We start from the raw sequence: 16,517 nt of genomic DNA, 5'->3' as shown, positions 1-16,517 counted from the left end.
GTAGCCGCCGCCGGGCCGCAGGCTGGCGAGCCGGGGCGCGCTGGCGGCGGCGGCGGCCGAGGAGAAGGAGGAGGAGGCAGGCGGGAGCCAGCCGCCGGCCGCGCCGCCGCCCCACAAGAGGATGAAGAAGCGGAAGGAGCTGAACGCCCTCATCGGCCTGGCCGCCGACGGCCGCAGGAAGAAGCCCGCCAAGAAGGGCTCGGGCCACCGGCTGCTGCGCACCGAGCCGCCCGCCTCCGACTCCGAGTCCAGCTCCGACGAGGACGAGTTCGCAGGGGCGCGGGGCCGCTGCGGAAAGTGAGTCCCAGGCACTGCGCGGGGCCCCTGCTCGGACAGGTCCTGCCCCGGCTCCGCGGCGGGGCTGCGCTGCCTTCAGCGGGTCGGGTTCGCGGCTGGGGGGCTAAAGGGGGTGTGCGAGGCTGGGGACTGCCAGGGGACACTCGGAGCTGCACTGAGCGTGTCCGACCCCGTAGGTTGTCTGTCTGGGGATAGAAGTATCATCGAGTGACAGAATAGCTTGGGTTGGAAGGGACCGTAAAGATCATTCGTTCCAACCCCCAGCCATGGCCAGGGACGGCTCCTACTGGACCATCCCCTGGCTTTTGTCTTTTTCTCCTGTTTTATGTTCACCGCAGCGCAAGTCCTTGTGGACTAAACTCGGGGGCAAGCTCCTGGGGATGCTGAGCGCAGTTACCAGTGTGTGTGCTCAGCGTGGCACAGTCCTGCGAGCTGGCGCAGTGCTGGCTTTCTCGGGGACGGGGTGTGCTTTTGCCAGTAAATAAGCTTTTCAGTTAAGTAACAGCATTAATAATGGGCCTCTGTGCATACCTGAAAGGAGGCATGTCTCAGGGAACCTTGGGCTTTCACAATTTAGAACGCTCTAGAAGTACTTGTTGTAACATTGTGGTAATACCTTGTCTTAAAGCGTGTTTTCCAAGCTATCAAGCAGATATGCCTGACATAAGTTTATGTCAGCAGAGCAGGATATTTTCGTAACAGAAACCTGACAGCTGCTTTTAAATATGCTGAGGATCAATCGAATAGAGAGTAACAGCCCTGACCTGACTTCATAGCCTTATTTATTCCTGAAAACACTCTTTGTTAGTCCTGTCAGCCAAAATGTGTGCTGTTACAACACTGTCCCATACTTTGCTAGAACAGCATTTAAAATAAAACTTTTCTAGGCACTGCTGTATATTCACAAGCTGTTATTTTGTTTTCTGCAGGGGAGACTACCTGCGATGCTGCAGGTTCTGTTACCCTTTATGTGCGTTTGTCATTCTTGCTGCTTGCGTGGTCGCATGTGTTGGCTTAGTCTGGATGCAGGTGGCTCTCAAGGAGGATTTGGATGCAATAAAGGAGAAGTTTCGAACTAGTAAGTATGAATGTAGCTACTATTTCACATTTTCTTTGGGCAGTATGAGGAGCTCTAGTTGCTTGCCTGCTCAGTCAAAGTCTGGAAGTACTGAGCAGACAAATCACTTCTGAATTGAGGAATGCTCTGAGCCAAGAACACTGAGAGTTGGTGAATCTAAGGTGAATGTTAGATGTTCTTGCCTGCTCTCTATCTTCTGAGGAGCAGGCACACTGGACTGGGTGGGCCTGTAGTTGCTTGCATATACATTTCTAAAATTCCTGACTTTGGTCTTTAAAGTGCTCTCTTCCAAGGAAAAACCCTATTAAAAAAATTCTGATCAGCCCTGTCAAAGCAGTCTAGGGAATTCTGAAAAAAAAAAAAAAAGAAAAAAAGAAAAATTCTTGTCTTGAACTCTTTTAAAAACCTCTGATACTTGCTATGGAGTTACTGCAATTCGAATGTTGCTTCAGTACTATATTTTCCCTCTATATCCTCTGAATGTTCATCTTGCTTGCATTGACCTGTTCTTGTTCAACTTTTACGTCAGGTTACGAATAGTGTAGAGTTAATATGTTTAATACTTCGAGGTGTGGAGTTAAGGTGAAGTGTTTTGCTTGTAGGGCTCAGGTTTTCTCTCTCCATGTCAAGATTGCCATGCCAAGATTTCAATATAATAACTTCTGTAGAGCTGGGGTATCACAAATGCTGATGGAATGCATGTATGGTATGCTCTTGGTTCTCTGTACCTCACCTCTGGGCACAAGATGTGTTTTGGGGCCTTATGTTAGTAGTGTTTAAAATCCTATGTATATTGAAAAAGGTCAGCAAAGGTGTTGTTTTGCTTGTGGTAAAAGAGGCATTGAGAAAGTGCATGTAGAAATTCATTGTTGTTGGTGTTTAGGTGTTCCTGTTCAGGCATGGGAGGTGGGGAGTTGTCTGCCAAGGTGGAACAGGCTGGCTGGGTGTGAGAGAATTGCTGATAGATGTGCTTTTGTATTAATTGATACTGGACTCTAAGAGTTGGCTGTAGTTGCTGTCCACCAGTTCTGGAGGATACCTACAGTTCCAGGTGCTGCTTTGTGGCTGTGAGTGTTCCCAGCAGCTCTGCAGTGGCTGTTTCTGTGTTCTGGGTCACCAACTGCTGCTCTTCGTGGACTGCTCCCCTTTAAGGGTGTGCTGGTGGTAAAAGTTTTGCACGAGGACAGCATTTGTTGGCTTTGGTGTAGTTAAGTTTCATCATTCCTGTTCAACACAGACCTCTTTGTTAAAGCAGCTGTTCTCCCTGAGCGCGTTCTCCCTGTCTGGCAATTACAGATGGGCTTGTTTTCTTCTTACTAGCTCTGACAGAAGAGCTGTGCATTTAATGCTTTGTCTGGTAATAAACGTGTCAGATTTCCTTGCCAACATAATAGCATGCCTAGGAGTTGGATGGCAGCCTCATAATGAGGCACAGCATTTAAATACTACAACAAAAAAAGCAGGCAGTAAGAACAACCTGGTTCCAAAAGGTAACATTTTGCCTTGGTGAAATGTGTGGGTGAACAGAGAAACAAAGGCAGATGACCCATCTGTCATACAACAAGTTTGGAAAAGGAACCTTTCTCTGAATCTTCATCCAGACTTTTTTCCCCATAAGAACAGATGTTTGTGGCAGTATTTGTTATGTTCTGCCATCCTTTGCACAAAGTGAGTATGGTATGAGTGCTTTTTATAAACAAGACATCTTTGCATCAAGTGTGTTTGGAATAGGAGGAAGTCATGTCGTGTTTTCCCTTCAGCTGTCAGTAATGATGCTAAGAACATGCGTGGCATTTAACCTTCCTAGTGCTGCAAAAAACTCTTCAAGCAGAGTCTCACTGTACACACTGAGAGGGGCAAAACAGAAAATAATTTGTCTGTGAGAGCCTATGAAAATGAGATTTAGTGTGAACTGCTTGTGTGAAATGCACTATTAGCTCTCAGTCTGTTTTGGCTAAAACACACCTTTCAAGGTCTTACCCCAAAGTGTTGTTTGTGCCTTGAGTGAAGCAGTGCAGATTACTTTGCACCTAAAAAGTTCTTTTAGCACTTGCTTCAAGAGAAGTGAGGTGGGTTTTTGAAAATGCACAGCTTTCCAGTTTTGTGTGTTTAGGTATCCACTCCACAGGCTTCTCCTTTTGACTGGAGTGGTCACACATGGAAATTTGTTCTGCTAGCTACAATACACAGAGGTCCCACTGCTCTTGGCAGTCTTGTCTGAACGATGGCTGTTTGTTGTGGAGCTTTCCAGTGATGCCTTACAGGTTGGAGGTGCAGATTTTGGAGAACTCTGTCATCTCCATCTCAAAACCTTTGCTTATTTGTTTCTCAGACCTAGGGATTTAGGATTGCCTCACAGCACAGCTAAACAGCTTAGTCACTGCAGATCTGGAAGAGCTGCATTTGTGAGGCTCACTGGAATTGCTTTGAGCTGCACGTTTCCACCTTCTAGTATTAATGGTAGTAATAACTGACTTTATTTCCAAGGACCTTGTTTATTGATTTGTTTACCAACAGGCATTAATGTATAAGCTTATACATTATTTTTTCAGTTGTCTTTCTGTCACGCAGAGCAACTAATAACATTAATCTCCCTGGAATTCGCTTCATTGTCAGCAGCCCCTCTGCAGGCTTGAAAAGGGCACTGAGGTTCATTTCACCTGCCTCCTTTGCCCTGGGACTGTTGGCAATTCTTATTCACAGGCCCATTACTATTTCATGTTCCCCTGTGGAGGTAATGCAAAATAACTGCACTAAATAAAGACCTACTGAGGATGCCAGAATGACAGGACTATGCAAAGTGTTAAATTTAGTACAGTCTCTCTGGGTTCTCTCTGCAGATATTGGTACTCTTAAAAAAAAAAGAGCTGTCATTCTGAGCAAACACTGAATCCAGAATTGACAATAAACCTGTATGAAGAAACTGTTATTGCCTTCTTTCACTGCTGTAGATGTTGCTGTTTGTAATTTGTTTTCTGTCTTTCACTGTTGTTTACTTGAATTTTTGTTTTGGTTTGACTTTTAAACATATTTAATTATTTTTTCATTCTTTTAGTGGAATCTAATCAAAAAACATCATTCCAAGAAATTCCTAAACTGAATGAAGATCTGGTGCAGAACCAAAAGCAGCTAGAACAAATTGAGACTGGAGAACTGGGGCTGAGTAAAATTTGGATAAATATCACAGAGATCAATAAACAGGTGAGAGGGGATCAGTCCTTGGTTTTGAAAAGTAATAAAATATTCCATTCAATTTTTTTAATGGAAATTAATTTTATCTAAGGACTTCTGTGACCGTATACGTCGCTCTTATTTTTAAAGTTAAAATAGAATATAAACCTCACTTTAAACAAGCAAAACCCAGCTTGAGCATCCAGCTGGGCTGGAGATTGATGACAAGAGGAGAAATTGCATAAGTGGTGGAAAGAGTTCAGGCAGAATTTAGAAGAACCCAAGGACTGTGCAGTTCTTAATTTTCCTGCCAAATAGTTGTGATGTTTATGATGAGAGATTTGACATTTCAAATTTCTGAGAGTGTTTTGTAAGTGTGGAAAAGAGTTACCTGACTCAGAGCAAGCTCCTGTTGCTGCAAACAAAGGCCGGATGTCCTGTGAATATAAAACCTGCTAACACACACTCGGCCTCTGAGCTGGTGTAAATCTTGGCACTGTTGATGGGGCCAGAACTAAACCACTTACCAGAGAGCTCTTTGCTCAGCTGCTCTATTAAAACACACTTCAAGTGAAGCATCCAGCAAGGCTTTTACTGAAATTTCTGCCCTGGAGGGTAAAAGTTCAGAGCTGCTCACAGTGAATGGTATTGAGAGGTGTGTGGGGGGAACTCTGCTTGACACAGGTGCTCTGGTTTAATTTGTTAGAGTACTGAGGTGCCTGCTCAGATTGATTTTTCTTCAGTCCCATGTGGTGGTTAAGTGCTTACTGGGGCACACCTAAGAGTTTGATTTGCTTTCTTTAGCATCTCACTATTTTAGCCAGTTATTTAGGCTCTTCATGAGACTTTTAAAAATGCTCTTATCTGCACCTGGGTGTTAAAGATACTTGCACAGGGTTCTTGCAGGCCCTCAAGTTACCTCAGGATCTGGTTACAGTCTGAGCCAGATCTTCTGGGGATCAAAATTTTCTCTGTTTTTTTATCCATGAATTGTTGGGATGTGCTGCTGGGAGTAATCTCAGCCAGTGTTCACAGCTGTAGAGCTAGGGAGTCTGCATGCCAGCTGATCAGCATTGACCTAATGTAAAATGAGGATCTTTTCCTCAAGTTGCGAAACAACTTTGTTTTTTAACCAGAAGAAAGTGAATTTTAGTCTCTGTTCCAGTTGTGTAGTAGAGGGTTGGAGTGGTAGGTGCAACTTCTTTCCCCATCACTCAGCTGGAGAGATTGCATGGCTTTGCTGGGTTTTGCCAGCTGGGTTTTATTGCTAAATACAAAAGTGGGTGATGGTTTCCTCCATGTGAGGACTTCTTGCACAATTTTTTAAGTCTTTCTTGGGCAACAGCCTCTCTCTGAGGATGAATGTAAAACTGGTAGAGGGTACCTTCTTGAAAAGAAGGGTCTTCTATGGCTCTCATTTAAAAAAAAATAAATAAAAACCTGCTCTTTTGCAAGAGACAGAATATTTTTAATGCAGCCTACACAGGACTTCTTACCTAGTGACAGGGGTGTGTACATGTATAATTTTGTATTGCCTTATGTTTTAATATTACACATCAGTATTGGAGAAGGTCAGAATCAGGATTATGTCACCTAATTCTAAGTGTTCTTTTTTGGTTTTAGATATCACTATTGACCTCAACAGTAAATCATCTCAAAAACAATATAAAATCTGCTGCTGACCTGATTTCTCTTCCCCTCACAGTAGAGAAACTTCAGAAGGTGAGTACTGTAAATGTGGCTATCACTAAATGTGTTCTGTGTGTTAAGCTGCAGCTGGGCTCTTGCAGACAGCAGTGACAATGGGAGCTGCCTGAGTTGCAAGGAATATTTGCTTCTCTTGTCTTTAAAATTTGACTTTATTTATTGTATGGTCCTGTGATAATGTGTGGCAGGTAAAAAATTTAAAGGCCTTTGTTTATCCCTTTAGGAGATGTATTTGTTTGTATTATACTGTCCCATGTGTACCCTGGAGCTGATCTTTCTGGTTACTTTCCTTCAAATTGCTAATCTTAATATAATGTAAGATACTTGGAAAAAGTCTGTCTGCAGTTTTATAACTGCATGCAAATAGGTGGTTTGTTTAGCTTTTTTAATTGGAAAAGGAAATGCATTGCTTTCTGTTAATACAATATCTTACTGTGTGCCTTAGCTGAGCATCTTTTACCAAAGAACTGTCCCATTTATTTTGGTAAAAGGAATGGCTTGTTGAGACTTGCAGAGCTCTTCCACGGCAGTTCTGTTTATTTAGCAATAAACATTTATATTGGGCTAACACCTAATGTTAGCAATAAACATTGGGCTAACACCTAATGTTAGTCCAGTCTTTGTGGCATTATGGGTTTCCACATCTCATTTCCTATCCCTACAAAATTAATGTGTAATCAACAAGCTAGTGATATGCAAAGCAATGAGTGGTTTGGCTGATGGGGCTGCCAGGATTTATTTTTCTGGGAGGAGTACAAAGCTGTTTCCTAAGCTCCTTATTTGCTGCTGCAAGCAGGCTGCATTTTCAGAGTGTCCTGTCAGAAGCAGTCTTAAGGCATGTTGTTTATCAGGAGTAGTGTGGCAGCAGGACCAGGGCAGTGATTGTCCCCCTGTACTGGGCACTGGTGAGGCCACACCTCAAATCCTGTGTCCGGTTCTGGGCCCCTCAATACAGGAAGGACGCTGAGGTGCTGGAGCATGTCCAGAGACAGGCAGTGGAGCTGGGGAAGGGTCTGGAGCACAAGTCTGATGAGGAGCAGCTGGGAGTGTTTAGATTGGAGAAAAGGAGGTTCAGGGGGACCTTATCACTCTCTACAACTCCCTGAAAGGAGGTTGGATCCAGGTGGGGAGTCAGGCTGTTCTCTCAAGTGGCAAGTGATAGGACAACAGGAAATGACCTAAAGCTGTGCCAGTGGAGGTTTAGATGGGATAATACGAAAAATTTCTTCACTGAAGGGGTTTTCAGAGAATGGAGCAAGCTGTACAGGGAGGTGCTGGAGTTGCTGTCACTGGAGGTATTTAAAGGATGTGGATAGGAGCTTGGGGACATGGATTAAGGGTGGACTTGGCAGTGCTGAGTTAACAGCTGGACTCAGTGTTAGAGGTCCTTGCCAACCTAAGTGATCCTATGACAAGGCTGCATTTCTTATGTGGGATTTGGTTTTCTTGAGCCTTTTTCCTTGTAGGTACCATTCCTGAAAATACAGATGCCTGCTGGTGTTAAATCCTGAAGGATTACTGAGGGAGTTCCTCTCAGACTGGTTCATACTGGTGAAGGGTGCTGAAGGTGTCCTGAGGTCCTCCAGGGCAGAGGTTGCTTTGGGTATAATTTGCAGTTTAGAGTGCAAAGAAAGTTCCAAATTCTTCAAACTCCTGTGCATATTTTTGTGGCAGCCTGCCTGCAGTTTCACTAACAAAACATTGTGTTCAGCTGATTGGTACTTTGAGACAGTGCAGTTGAAGGAAGGCTGAGATTTCTGTCATCTTTTTTATTGCAGACTGTAGCCAACATAGGTAGCACCCTTACCAGTGTGGCTCATGATGTTGAAAATATACAGACTGCTATTGAGGAATACAAGAAATCCATAGAAATACTCCAGAATGATGTGGTAAGAAAAATGCTTTAACACTGCCTAATATGAAGCAAGTTAAAGAAATGCTTGGAGTTGTGCCTTTTGCCTTTGAAATACTTTTGAGGTTTCTGTAGGTTGATGCATTAATTAGTTAATCTTCTAATCCCTGTGTGACATCTCCTATATGGTACCAAGTTTGTATTTCTCCGGAGCCAGAATTGTTCCTTTCTACTCTTCTTATCGTGCATATTTTTGCTTCCTACTCCACAGATATGGGGGCTTGAGAGATGCTTCTGTGTGATGCAGGGTACTGCTTATGGTAGCTGTCTGCACTGTTTTAGGTTTGGGGATGTGAGAAAATTGAGATAGTTTGTTGGCTGAATTAAGAATCCATATCAGGATGAAATTACTGACTGTCTTTACCAGACACTACTCACTGTATTTATCCTGACCTCTCACTTGGGGTTGACAAACTGAGCTGGTAATTACAGTTTTTCAGCTAAACTGCAATTCAAGAATTCTTGCAGATAAAATCTAAATTAGACACGTAATAAGGCTTGATTCAGTCAGTGGGTGCTCTGAAAACATTGCAGATATGGCAGTGTGTATGGTAGCAGTGAAATGTGTATCATAACACTTCATTAAATGGAGAATGGTTAATTAGGAGGGTTTAATGAAAATAAATTTGGACCTTATGTGTTTGAAAGAGAAAACTATTAGCCTAGTTAAAATACTGCATGCACAGCAGCCCTGAGTGACTGTAATTGTAGCAAAACATCCTTAGCTCCAGTCTGCCACTTACTAAGCACTTATTCACAGGGATTTTCTAACACAATTTTCTACTTCTTTTCTTAGAAGGAATTAAAACAGCTGCCTTCACTTCCCTCCACTGTTGTGCCAAGGACTGAGGGAAATGAGACAGAATACTGCAAAAAGGTATTTTTCTTCCTTGCATAAGGGATTTTGGTACAAGTGTCATGGATATGTAACTTACCCATGTATTTTGCAGTACTGTAGTGTGCAAAAAGTATGGTTTTTATCAATACAATGCAGATAGCACGCTTTAAAGCAAATCATAAGGGTATTTTGCTGTAGTTTGTTCCTGTGTATGTGCAAACAGGAGAATGCCTTGTTCTGAGAGTGGATTTTTTTTGTGTTCTGACTGGGTGAGGAGTAAAAAGAGTGAAACCAATATCTGACAAATTATAGGTGTGCTTTACTAAAGTAAATGAAAATAAGTTAAAAGCTTTTAGTGGAGTGGATTTTATAGTACGTGCTAATCTGAGCAAACTTGGGAGTGGCCTGTACTGAGTCACCCTCAATGTAATGAGGTGTGGAAAGCAGTAATTCAGCAACAACAAAAAAAAGGTTAATGTGTAGGTGTTTAGCTGAATGGGTTGGAACAGAACGACTGCACTTAACTTACATCTAATACAGTCAATATCTTCCTCAAAAATGAATCCTGTATATAAATATGCCCAGTACATGCTTTCTTGGGGAAAATCATTGTTGTGCTTACAAAGCTTGACCTGGAAAATGAGATGAATAGGCTTTCTGTGTTCACTGGCACGGCTGAAGTGATTACATTAGCAACAAAGAGGTTAGCCCTGGGGAAGAATCTCAGTTTCAAACGTTTAGAAACTTGGAATAACTTTCTGGAACCTTCCAGCTGGATGTTTTCAGTGATGTCAGTGGAGAGTTAAACTGGGTCAGTTATGTTGTTAATAGCAGGAGTTGCTGCACAGGTTGGGTAAACTGACACCTGCTGTGTCCATATTTCAGGAAAGCCAGGCACTGCATGCAGCTTTGGAACAGCTAAATAATACTGTAGTGGTGTACCAAAAGTTGAATGACATCAAACTTCTAAATGTGGATTCAGCCCTTGGCAACCTCAGCCGGAAAGTGACGCTGTTGGAAAACTCCCCCCTTGTTATGAAAAATCTGGACAAAAGAGAGAACTCGTCTACCATCGTGGTAAGAGGTGGCTCAGGGTGTCTACTCAGGCTGCTACTTCCCTTGCACTGCAGATACAGCTTTTCAGACCTAACTAAAGAAAATATCAGAGTGAAACTTGAGATACTTAGGAGTTCATTATAAAAGGCTGGAATTTGTTTCTGAACAGATTAAGAGTGTCTCAGAAGCAGAATTTTATTTATTTTCTGCAATATCTACAGGAAAATGTCCAAAACACTGTGACATTTAAGAGTTGGGTGGTTGCTTTCTGAGGCAGGATCACAAACTGAGCTATGTTTTAGGAATCACTCTGGTATAGATCTGTTAAGCCACCCTGAGGAGCTAAGTGGGGCTCTGCATTTGTTCAACAGTGCTTAAATTCTAAAAGAAAAACAATGATAAAAAAACCTCCTAAATAAGTTCGTAAGTTCTTCCAGTGTTTTCTGTTTGCCACACTGGGGCCAGTCTGTGAGAACGTGTTCTGTATGTTTAGCAATAAAGGAACATGATGGCATTGCTGTGGTAAATTATATAACCCATTTTTATGACTTCATGTTTATTCTACAGTGTATCTGCCCTGGTCTGTCTCTGCTTCATGTCTGCCAAATTTGAAGGAAAGAAACTCTGTTGTAGAAAATAAAAAGCACATGATTAAACTCTGCTCTGTTTTTTCTGAAGGGGAATGATGCAACTACCTCTCCAAAAGTGGAAAATGAAGATCAACTAGATAGTGAAACTGAGTCAAGTAAAGATCTGAAGGTAAAGTAAGGAAATACAAATAACACTGGATTAGTAGAGCATGTAATTGTCTTTCTAAAGATGTTTTAAATGGACCTTAATTGAGCAAAGTTCTGCAAAGAGGCACTAGTGGAGTCAAGGATGTGCTGGAAGCCCCTCTCAGTGATGGTCTTTCACTGTCTGGGAGTGAGTTTAACTGAATGGCCAAATTGTGGGCTGGGGATAGGAGGGGATGCTGCTGAGTTTAGTTTCCATCTGCTGGAAAGAAGGTGGGTGAGTGAACAGGCTGCACTGTCAGTTCTGGGCTTGCATTGGTGTGAACTCAACCTGTCATCTGGAATGTACCAATGAAAAGAGTAAGGCAGCTGCAGATTAAAAAATGTGGGCCTTTTACTTGAACAGAGATACAGTGGCTCCTACATGAGGGTTGCCACTACTTGCAGACAAACCTTTGAAACAGCTAAGCAGTTTAATTAATGTATAAGTGCTCACTCCAAGTGGGCTTAACTGTTTTATATTACAGTTTTTCAGTGTCTTGCTCTTTTCTGTAGGAAATACAGAAAGTAAAAATCAGATTCTTTTGAAATGGGTGTATGCAAAATAATTGCCTGGTTTTCAGGTTGAGGTACTGATTCTGTTGTTTTCCTACAGACCGTGTAAATTTATTCATTACATCATCCCATAGATTCTTGTATTTGTTTGTTGGTTTTAAATCTTGTTTATAATTTTAAACTTGATCAGCCTGGATACCTCTAAGTCAGTCAAAACTGCTTACACATTTTAAATTACTACTTTTCCTGATCTTCTACATTTACTGAAGGGGTGCATTTTAAGATATTTTTTTCTGTACATATGCAGGAAACAGAAACTAGAGATACTCAGGTATCAAAACTAAAAGAGACTCTTCAACGGATGAGTGTTCTCACAGGCAAGCCAGAAAATGACAGACCCATTGAGGCATCAAAGAATGGTAAGAATGTCTTTTAACAGTAATCTGTAAACCTGGATGTTCCCTTTGTAATTCAAAGAATAACTAATTAAGGTGGATAATTCAGACTCTTCCTTAAGATTTTGATGAAGGCTTTTTAGTTAAAGCAGTAAGAAACAGGTGTTTCTAAACCAGAAAGCTGTATATGACTCCAAAAGTTGGAAGGTGACTTAAAATGTATATGGCAGGATTCCTGTGGATCAATAGCTGGTGTTTGGCATGCAGTGATTAACTGTAGAACTTTATACCCAGGAACATCTGGCTTTGCTTTTTCAAAATGTAAATGTATCATAGAGGAAGGTTCTCTGCCTCTGTGCTGACTTCGATTCTGCACTTCTGCTGAGCATCAGATTTTTAAATATTTCATTACAATAGAACTGTGCTGCTTGTTCATTCCAAGCAGGAGTTTGGAAGTTTAGACCTTGCTGTTAGGGAATGTTGATATTGATGAGGTGAAAGCAACCCAGGTGGGCAGATGTAATTTGCTCAATGAAGCTTCTTCAGCACCCTCAGAAGGGGGAGCAGAAGACACTGCCAAGTCATTCTTTGTATGGGAGTTTACAAATACACACCTCCTAGTCCAGAATGGAAGATGAAAGCTGTGTGACTGTCCTTTCAATTATTGGTAAAAGGGGACACCACCACTCCCTTCTGAAATACTGCAGCATTCTTATCCCATACAGCTACTGTGATAAAAAAAATTAAAAAGTAATTCGTTTCATTGGATTTTTGTTTGGTTTTGCTAGCTGTAATTCTGTGGAATTAGTAAGACTAATAGAATTTGTTCTGTAACAGTTGAAAGTAGTCAGAGTACTACAGCAAAGCCCACAGAGCTATCAAGGGTGGCTTCAAGGTCAGCTGGTGACAACACAGAGAGGAACGGGCAGCTGAGCTATCTGTCCTTACCAGGAATTTCCAGCATTGAAGGTATGTCCTTTTCAGGCTGACCTTTTCTTCTGAGTATTTCATGTAAATGTTTAGGAGAGGATAAGTATAAACATTTTGGGAGATACGAGGTCAATTTTAACAGCTTGAGGACTATGGGCTTTAAAAAAATCCCAGCAATTAAGAAAAAAACTGAAAAGAAAGAATAGCATGTAAAAGAAAAGAAACTGAGATTTAAGCAGGAGTGTGCATTGTTAGTGAATTATAATTGTTTTGAGTACCCAAAGTATTACATCGAGTGCCCCAGAGAGTGGGAGAGAAGTCAAGGGCAGAATTAACGTGCTGAAGGAAAGAGAAGTAGCTATGAATGTGTATGTTCTGGGGCTTTTTTCTTTTCTGTATTTTTTTTTTTGCAAGAGAACACTGCCTGGTCAGATGAATGGTTTCTGGATCTTGCTGTTCAGTCTCTTCAGTTCCTGAAAGGGCAACTCTTTGCATCAGGAAGTGAATAGACACTTTTCCCTTTATATCATCTGTCCTGTTGGTATAGCAACTGTCATTCAGAGCTTGCTTTTGTGGGGGACAACTGCATCTGCATGCAGTTAGTGGCTGTAAAATGGGCTGTTAGCTGTGGCCAGAAATAGGGATTACTTTCTTCAGATTTAGTGTAATTTAATCCAGAAATGTTCATGCTTTTTTCTCCTAAACTGTTATCAGCAGCTTGTGGCAACATAGGAGGCAAACTCCTCACTCAGGAATGCCATATGTAGTTACTGGGTAGTAAGAGACAGGGCTGTAAAACTGGGAAAGCAGCTTATAGGATATTCCTGTGTACTTAAAGGAGCTGTTTCTCAATCCTTGTTCTCTTTGCAGATCTTCAGAAACTGTTCAAAAAAGCACCTGCCGATGCTGATGGAAAACTCTCATACCAAGATCTTCAAAAGCTGCTTGGCTCCACAGCCCAAGAATCCCAGAGCTTTAAGGAGTTTGACACAGATGGAGATGAGAAATACACGCTAACAGAACTGAGATTAGCACTAGGTGTATAGGGTATATGTTTAGAAATGTGATATTGGTGGATGTTACTGTAGCTAAAGGAAGCTACAGGACATGAAAAGCTATGGCTGCACTTTCCCAGTGTTTTACTGATCTTTGGAGCTAAATTACTGTACGCATAGTCACCTCTTTTTTTCAGTTGCATTTATTGAAAAGAAATTTACAAACTTATATGTCGATAGGACATAATATTGGGACTTTGTTAAAATCCAGGAAATTCCCAAACTTGGAAACATTTTCCTCTCATTATTTCCTTTTCAAGGGAGTTATTGGTTATAACTTAAAATGTGTACATACTAAAATAAAACTATGGTTTTATATTTCACTGAAATTTGCCTTAAATTAGAGAGCTGCACTTTATGTAGAGCAGAAGGAAAATCTGTCTTGTGAAGATGGGCTGCTTCTGCTTGTAAATATTTGAGATAGAGTAAATTATGGATATTTAAGGAGAAGTTGTGTCAGGGGCTGTGTTGGTAGTAAGCTGTTTATAATGAGAGACTGAGCCTGGAATGCAGGGTTAAGAGCTTCAGCTAAATTTCTGATTTTGACTAAGTATATCCATGAATAAATTTGGCCTCAGTCAGAGGAAAGCTGGAGGGGTAAGTCATGCCCATCTACAGCAGGATGTATTTTTAAAGGGAAGAGTTGAAACATGTTTTTATATCATGAGCCTACAGGAGCAATTAACTTGCCAAGTGCTTGGGTTTTCACTTCAGCGTTCTTTAGGCTTCGCTGTGTTGCATTCAGATTATATTTTGTGAGATGAGCCTGTCTATTTATTTTTTTTAAATGAACATACTGAATAGCTTTAATAGATGCTTAAGAGGTAAAAGGCTACAGTGCAGCTTGCTGAGCAGCACCTGAGCAGTTCATGCCTCAGCAGTGCTCTGATACACTCCGGGAGTGTGAGTGGGTGGGAAGGCCCAGAGGAGACTTGTGAGCTCTTTCCTGACTGTTGTGACCGTGATCCCTTCTTGGTACCTTTATTTTTTGTCTTCTTTCCAACAGAAGGATGTGAAAAGCTGTGTAGGCATGTGCAACAGCATCATCATTCTGTACTGCCACATGGTTTGTAAGTGAGGTTTCCTTACTACAGAGGAACTTAAAGATCTGTTTATAGTAGTGGATCTAAACACAGTGTATTTATTATGTTCTGGAACATAGAAAAATGACTTTTGCAGAGGGGATTCTCTCTTGCAGGCTAGATCAGGGCCAAGTTGGGTGATTTTGCTCACAAATATCACTGATCTTGTTAAGAGTTTTTTGCATGATTAGTGAGTTGCCCAGCTTGCTGAAACATCAGTTTATGAGGAAGTCAGTTCATAATTGTTGACTTTTATGTAACTTTAGACTGGATGTTTTATCATTAATTGTATTTTGGAAGTATGAATCAGCAAAGGAATGTACAAAATGGAGCCCTGTTACCCATTTCCTAGGCTTCTTTCACTGTTGCTCTTCTATCCTGTTTGGGTAATGCAGATGCCACCCAGTACCAAAATGCTTTTAATGTGACGTTTGAAAATGCCGTATTTCAAAACAACAAAACCAACCAACCTGGGCTTTAGAGAGGACAAGAAGCCAACACGTGCTTCTTGCCACTTCCCATACCCTTTTATACACTACTGTATGATTCCTTAACCAAATAAAGAAAAAAAGCAATAAAATGTAACCATTCTGATATTTTATTTGTACATACTGTATCATAGCCATATGCCAGAGTTTGCAAAATATTTTTGGAAGTTTGTTTGTATGAAATTTAACTTTACCTTAAAATTTAAAAGATTATGGTACTGCCTTGTGAATCTTTCAGTGTTTTGTTTTGTTGCAGTCTGCTTTACTTTTAGAAGGCTCTTCAGCAGCAGTAGTGAAAATGCCAGCTAGACCTGATGTGTGCTGTTCCACTGCCCGTGTCCTCTGCCTGTGCCCAGGGAGCTCAGCCCATGGCTGCTTCTTCACTTGCATGTCGAGGGCACAGTCGATGGCTAATTGCTGTGGTCACTTGTAGGATGGGCTTGTGCTGCTGTCAATTAGACAAAATCCAAGTGGTACAGTGGTCTCTTCTGTGCTGCAGGCTGGGAGCACCGGTCCCATCCCTGCGAGGTTTCTGCTACGCCACCACTCTCCATCCCGCATGCTTCCAGAAGCCCTGACGCCAGATGTGGGCAGGGTTACTCTCCGGTGTTTGATGAAAAGCCGTGAGTGTAATAAATACACTCATCCAAATCAGTTCCCTCCCCTAACTCGTGCGGCTGCTGGTGGGGTACCAGAGGGGCGGCTGGATGCTCTGGGCAGCGAGTCCTTCAGGAAAAAGCTATGTTTGTGTGAAATCAAAAGCAATGAAGCGCTGAGAGCGAGCTGTAGGAGGAACAGAGCTATGAGCCGCCGAGCCTTGCTGTTGTGCCGTGATTCCTGGTACAGCTTTCGGGCTGTACCTGTGGGTTTGGGTGACCACTGTGTACCTCCCCCTGCGGTTACCGACCTGCGCGGGGAGCGGGGCCGTGCCCACCGCGCTTGTTCGCTCCGCGGCGCTCCATCATGTAATGCGACTTTTACGTGTCTCAATAAAAGCTCCATTCCAGTGTGCGGCTCCCGCTGGTGCCTGGCAGGGGAGGTGGAACGGGGGGGGCTGAGGGGAGCGGGCGGAGCGCGGGGCGGGCTGAGGGGAGCAGGAGCCATCGCGGGGCGGGCTGAGGGGAGCAGGAGCCATGGCGGGGCGGGCTGAGGGGAGGGGGCGGAGCGCGGGGAGGGCTGAGGGGAGCAGGAGCCATGGCGGGGCGGGCTGAGGGGAGGG

General features: G+C 42.5%; 1 protein-coding gene across 1 annotated transcript; it reads left to right on the top strand.

Annotated features, from left to right (window-relative positions):
- Positions 1–6: 6 nt before the first annotated feature.
- EFCAB14 (EF-hand calcium binding domain 14) lies at positions 7–16,309 on the top strand. The gene is made up of 11 exons (XM_042030630.1): positions 7–297; positions 1,227–1,375; positions 4,431–4,576; positions 6,170–6,268; positions 8,032–8,142; positions 8,962–9,042; positions 9,889–10,080; positions 10,738–10,818; positions 11,656–11,767; positions 12,581–12,712; positions 13,544–16,309. The coding sequence occupies exons 1-11, from the start codon at positions 122–124 to the stop codon at positions 13,717–13,719; spliced, it is 1,455 nt and encodes a 484-aa protein (XP_041886564.1). The 5' UTR covers positions 7–121; the 3' UTR covers positions 13,720–16,309.
- The last annotated feature ends 208 nt before the right edge of the window (positions 16,310–16,517 follow it).

The sequence above is a fragment of the Corvus kubaryi genome, unplaced genomic scaffold (genome assembly GCF_017639235.1).
Source record: "Corvus kubaryi isolate FWS band 111438036 unplaced genomic scaffold, C.kubaryi_AGA036_p1.0 37334, whole genome shotgun sequence".
NCBI classification, from domain to species: domain Eukaryota; kingdom Metazoa; phylum Chordata; class Aves; order Passeriformes; family Corvidae; genus Corvus; species Corvus kubaryi.
Note: the sequence above shows the minus strand (reverse complement) of the source record. Positions and strands in the feature narration are given on the sequence as shown.

Excerpts from the sequence above, each read along its gene's own strand:
- EFCAB14 (XM_042030630.1), top strand. The coding sequence starts at position 122 with ATGAAGAAGCGGAAGGAGCTGAACGCCCTCATCGGCCTGGCCGCCGAC. Across the intron at positions 298-1,226 it reads GCGCGGGGCCGCTGCGGAAA|GGGAGACTACCTGCGATGCT; the intron begins GTGAGTCCCAGG and ends TGTTTTCTGCAG. Across the intron at positions 1,376-4,430 it reads AAAGGAGAAGTTTCGAACTA|TGGAATCTAATCAAAAAACA; the intron begins GTAAGTATGAAT and ends TCATTCTTTTAG.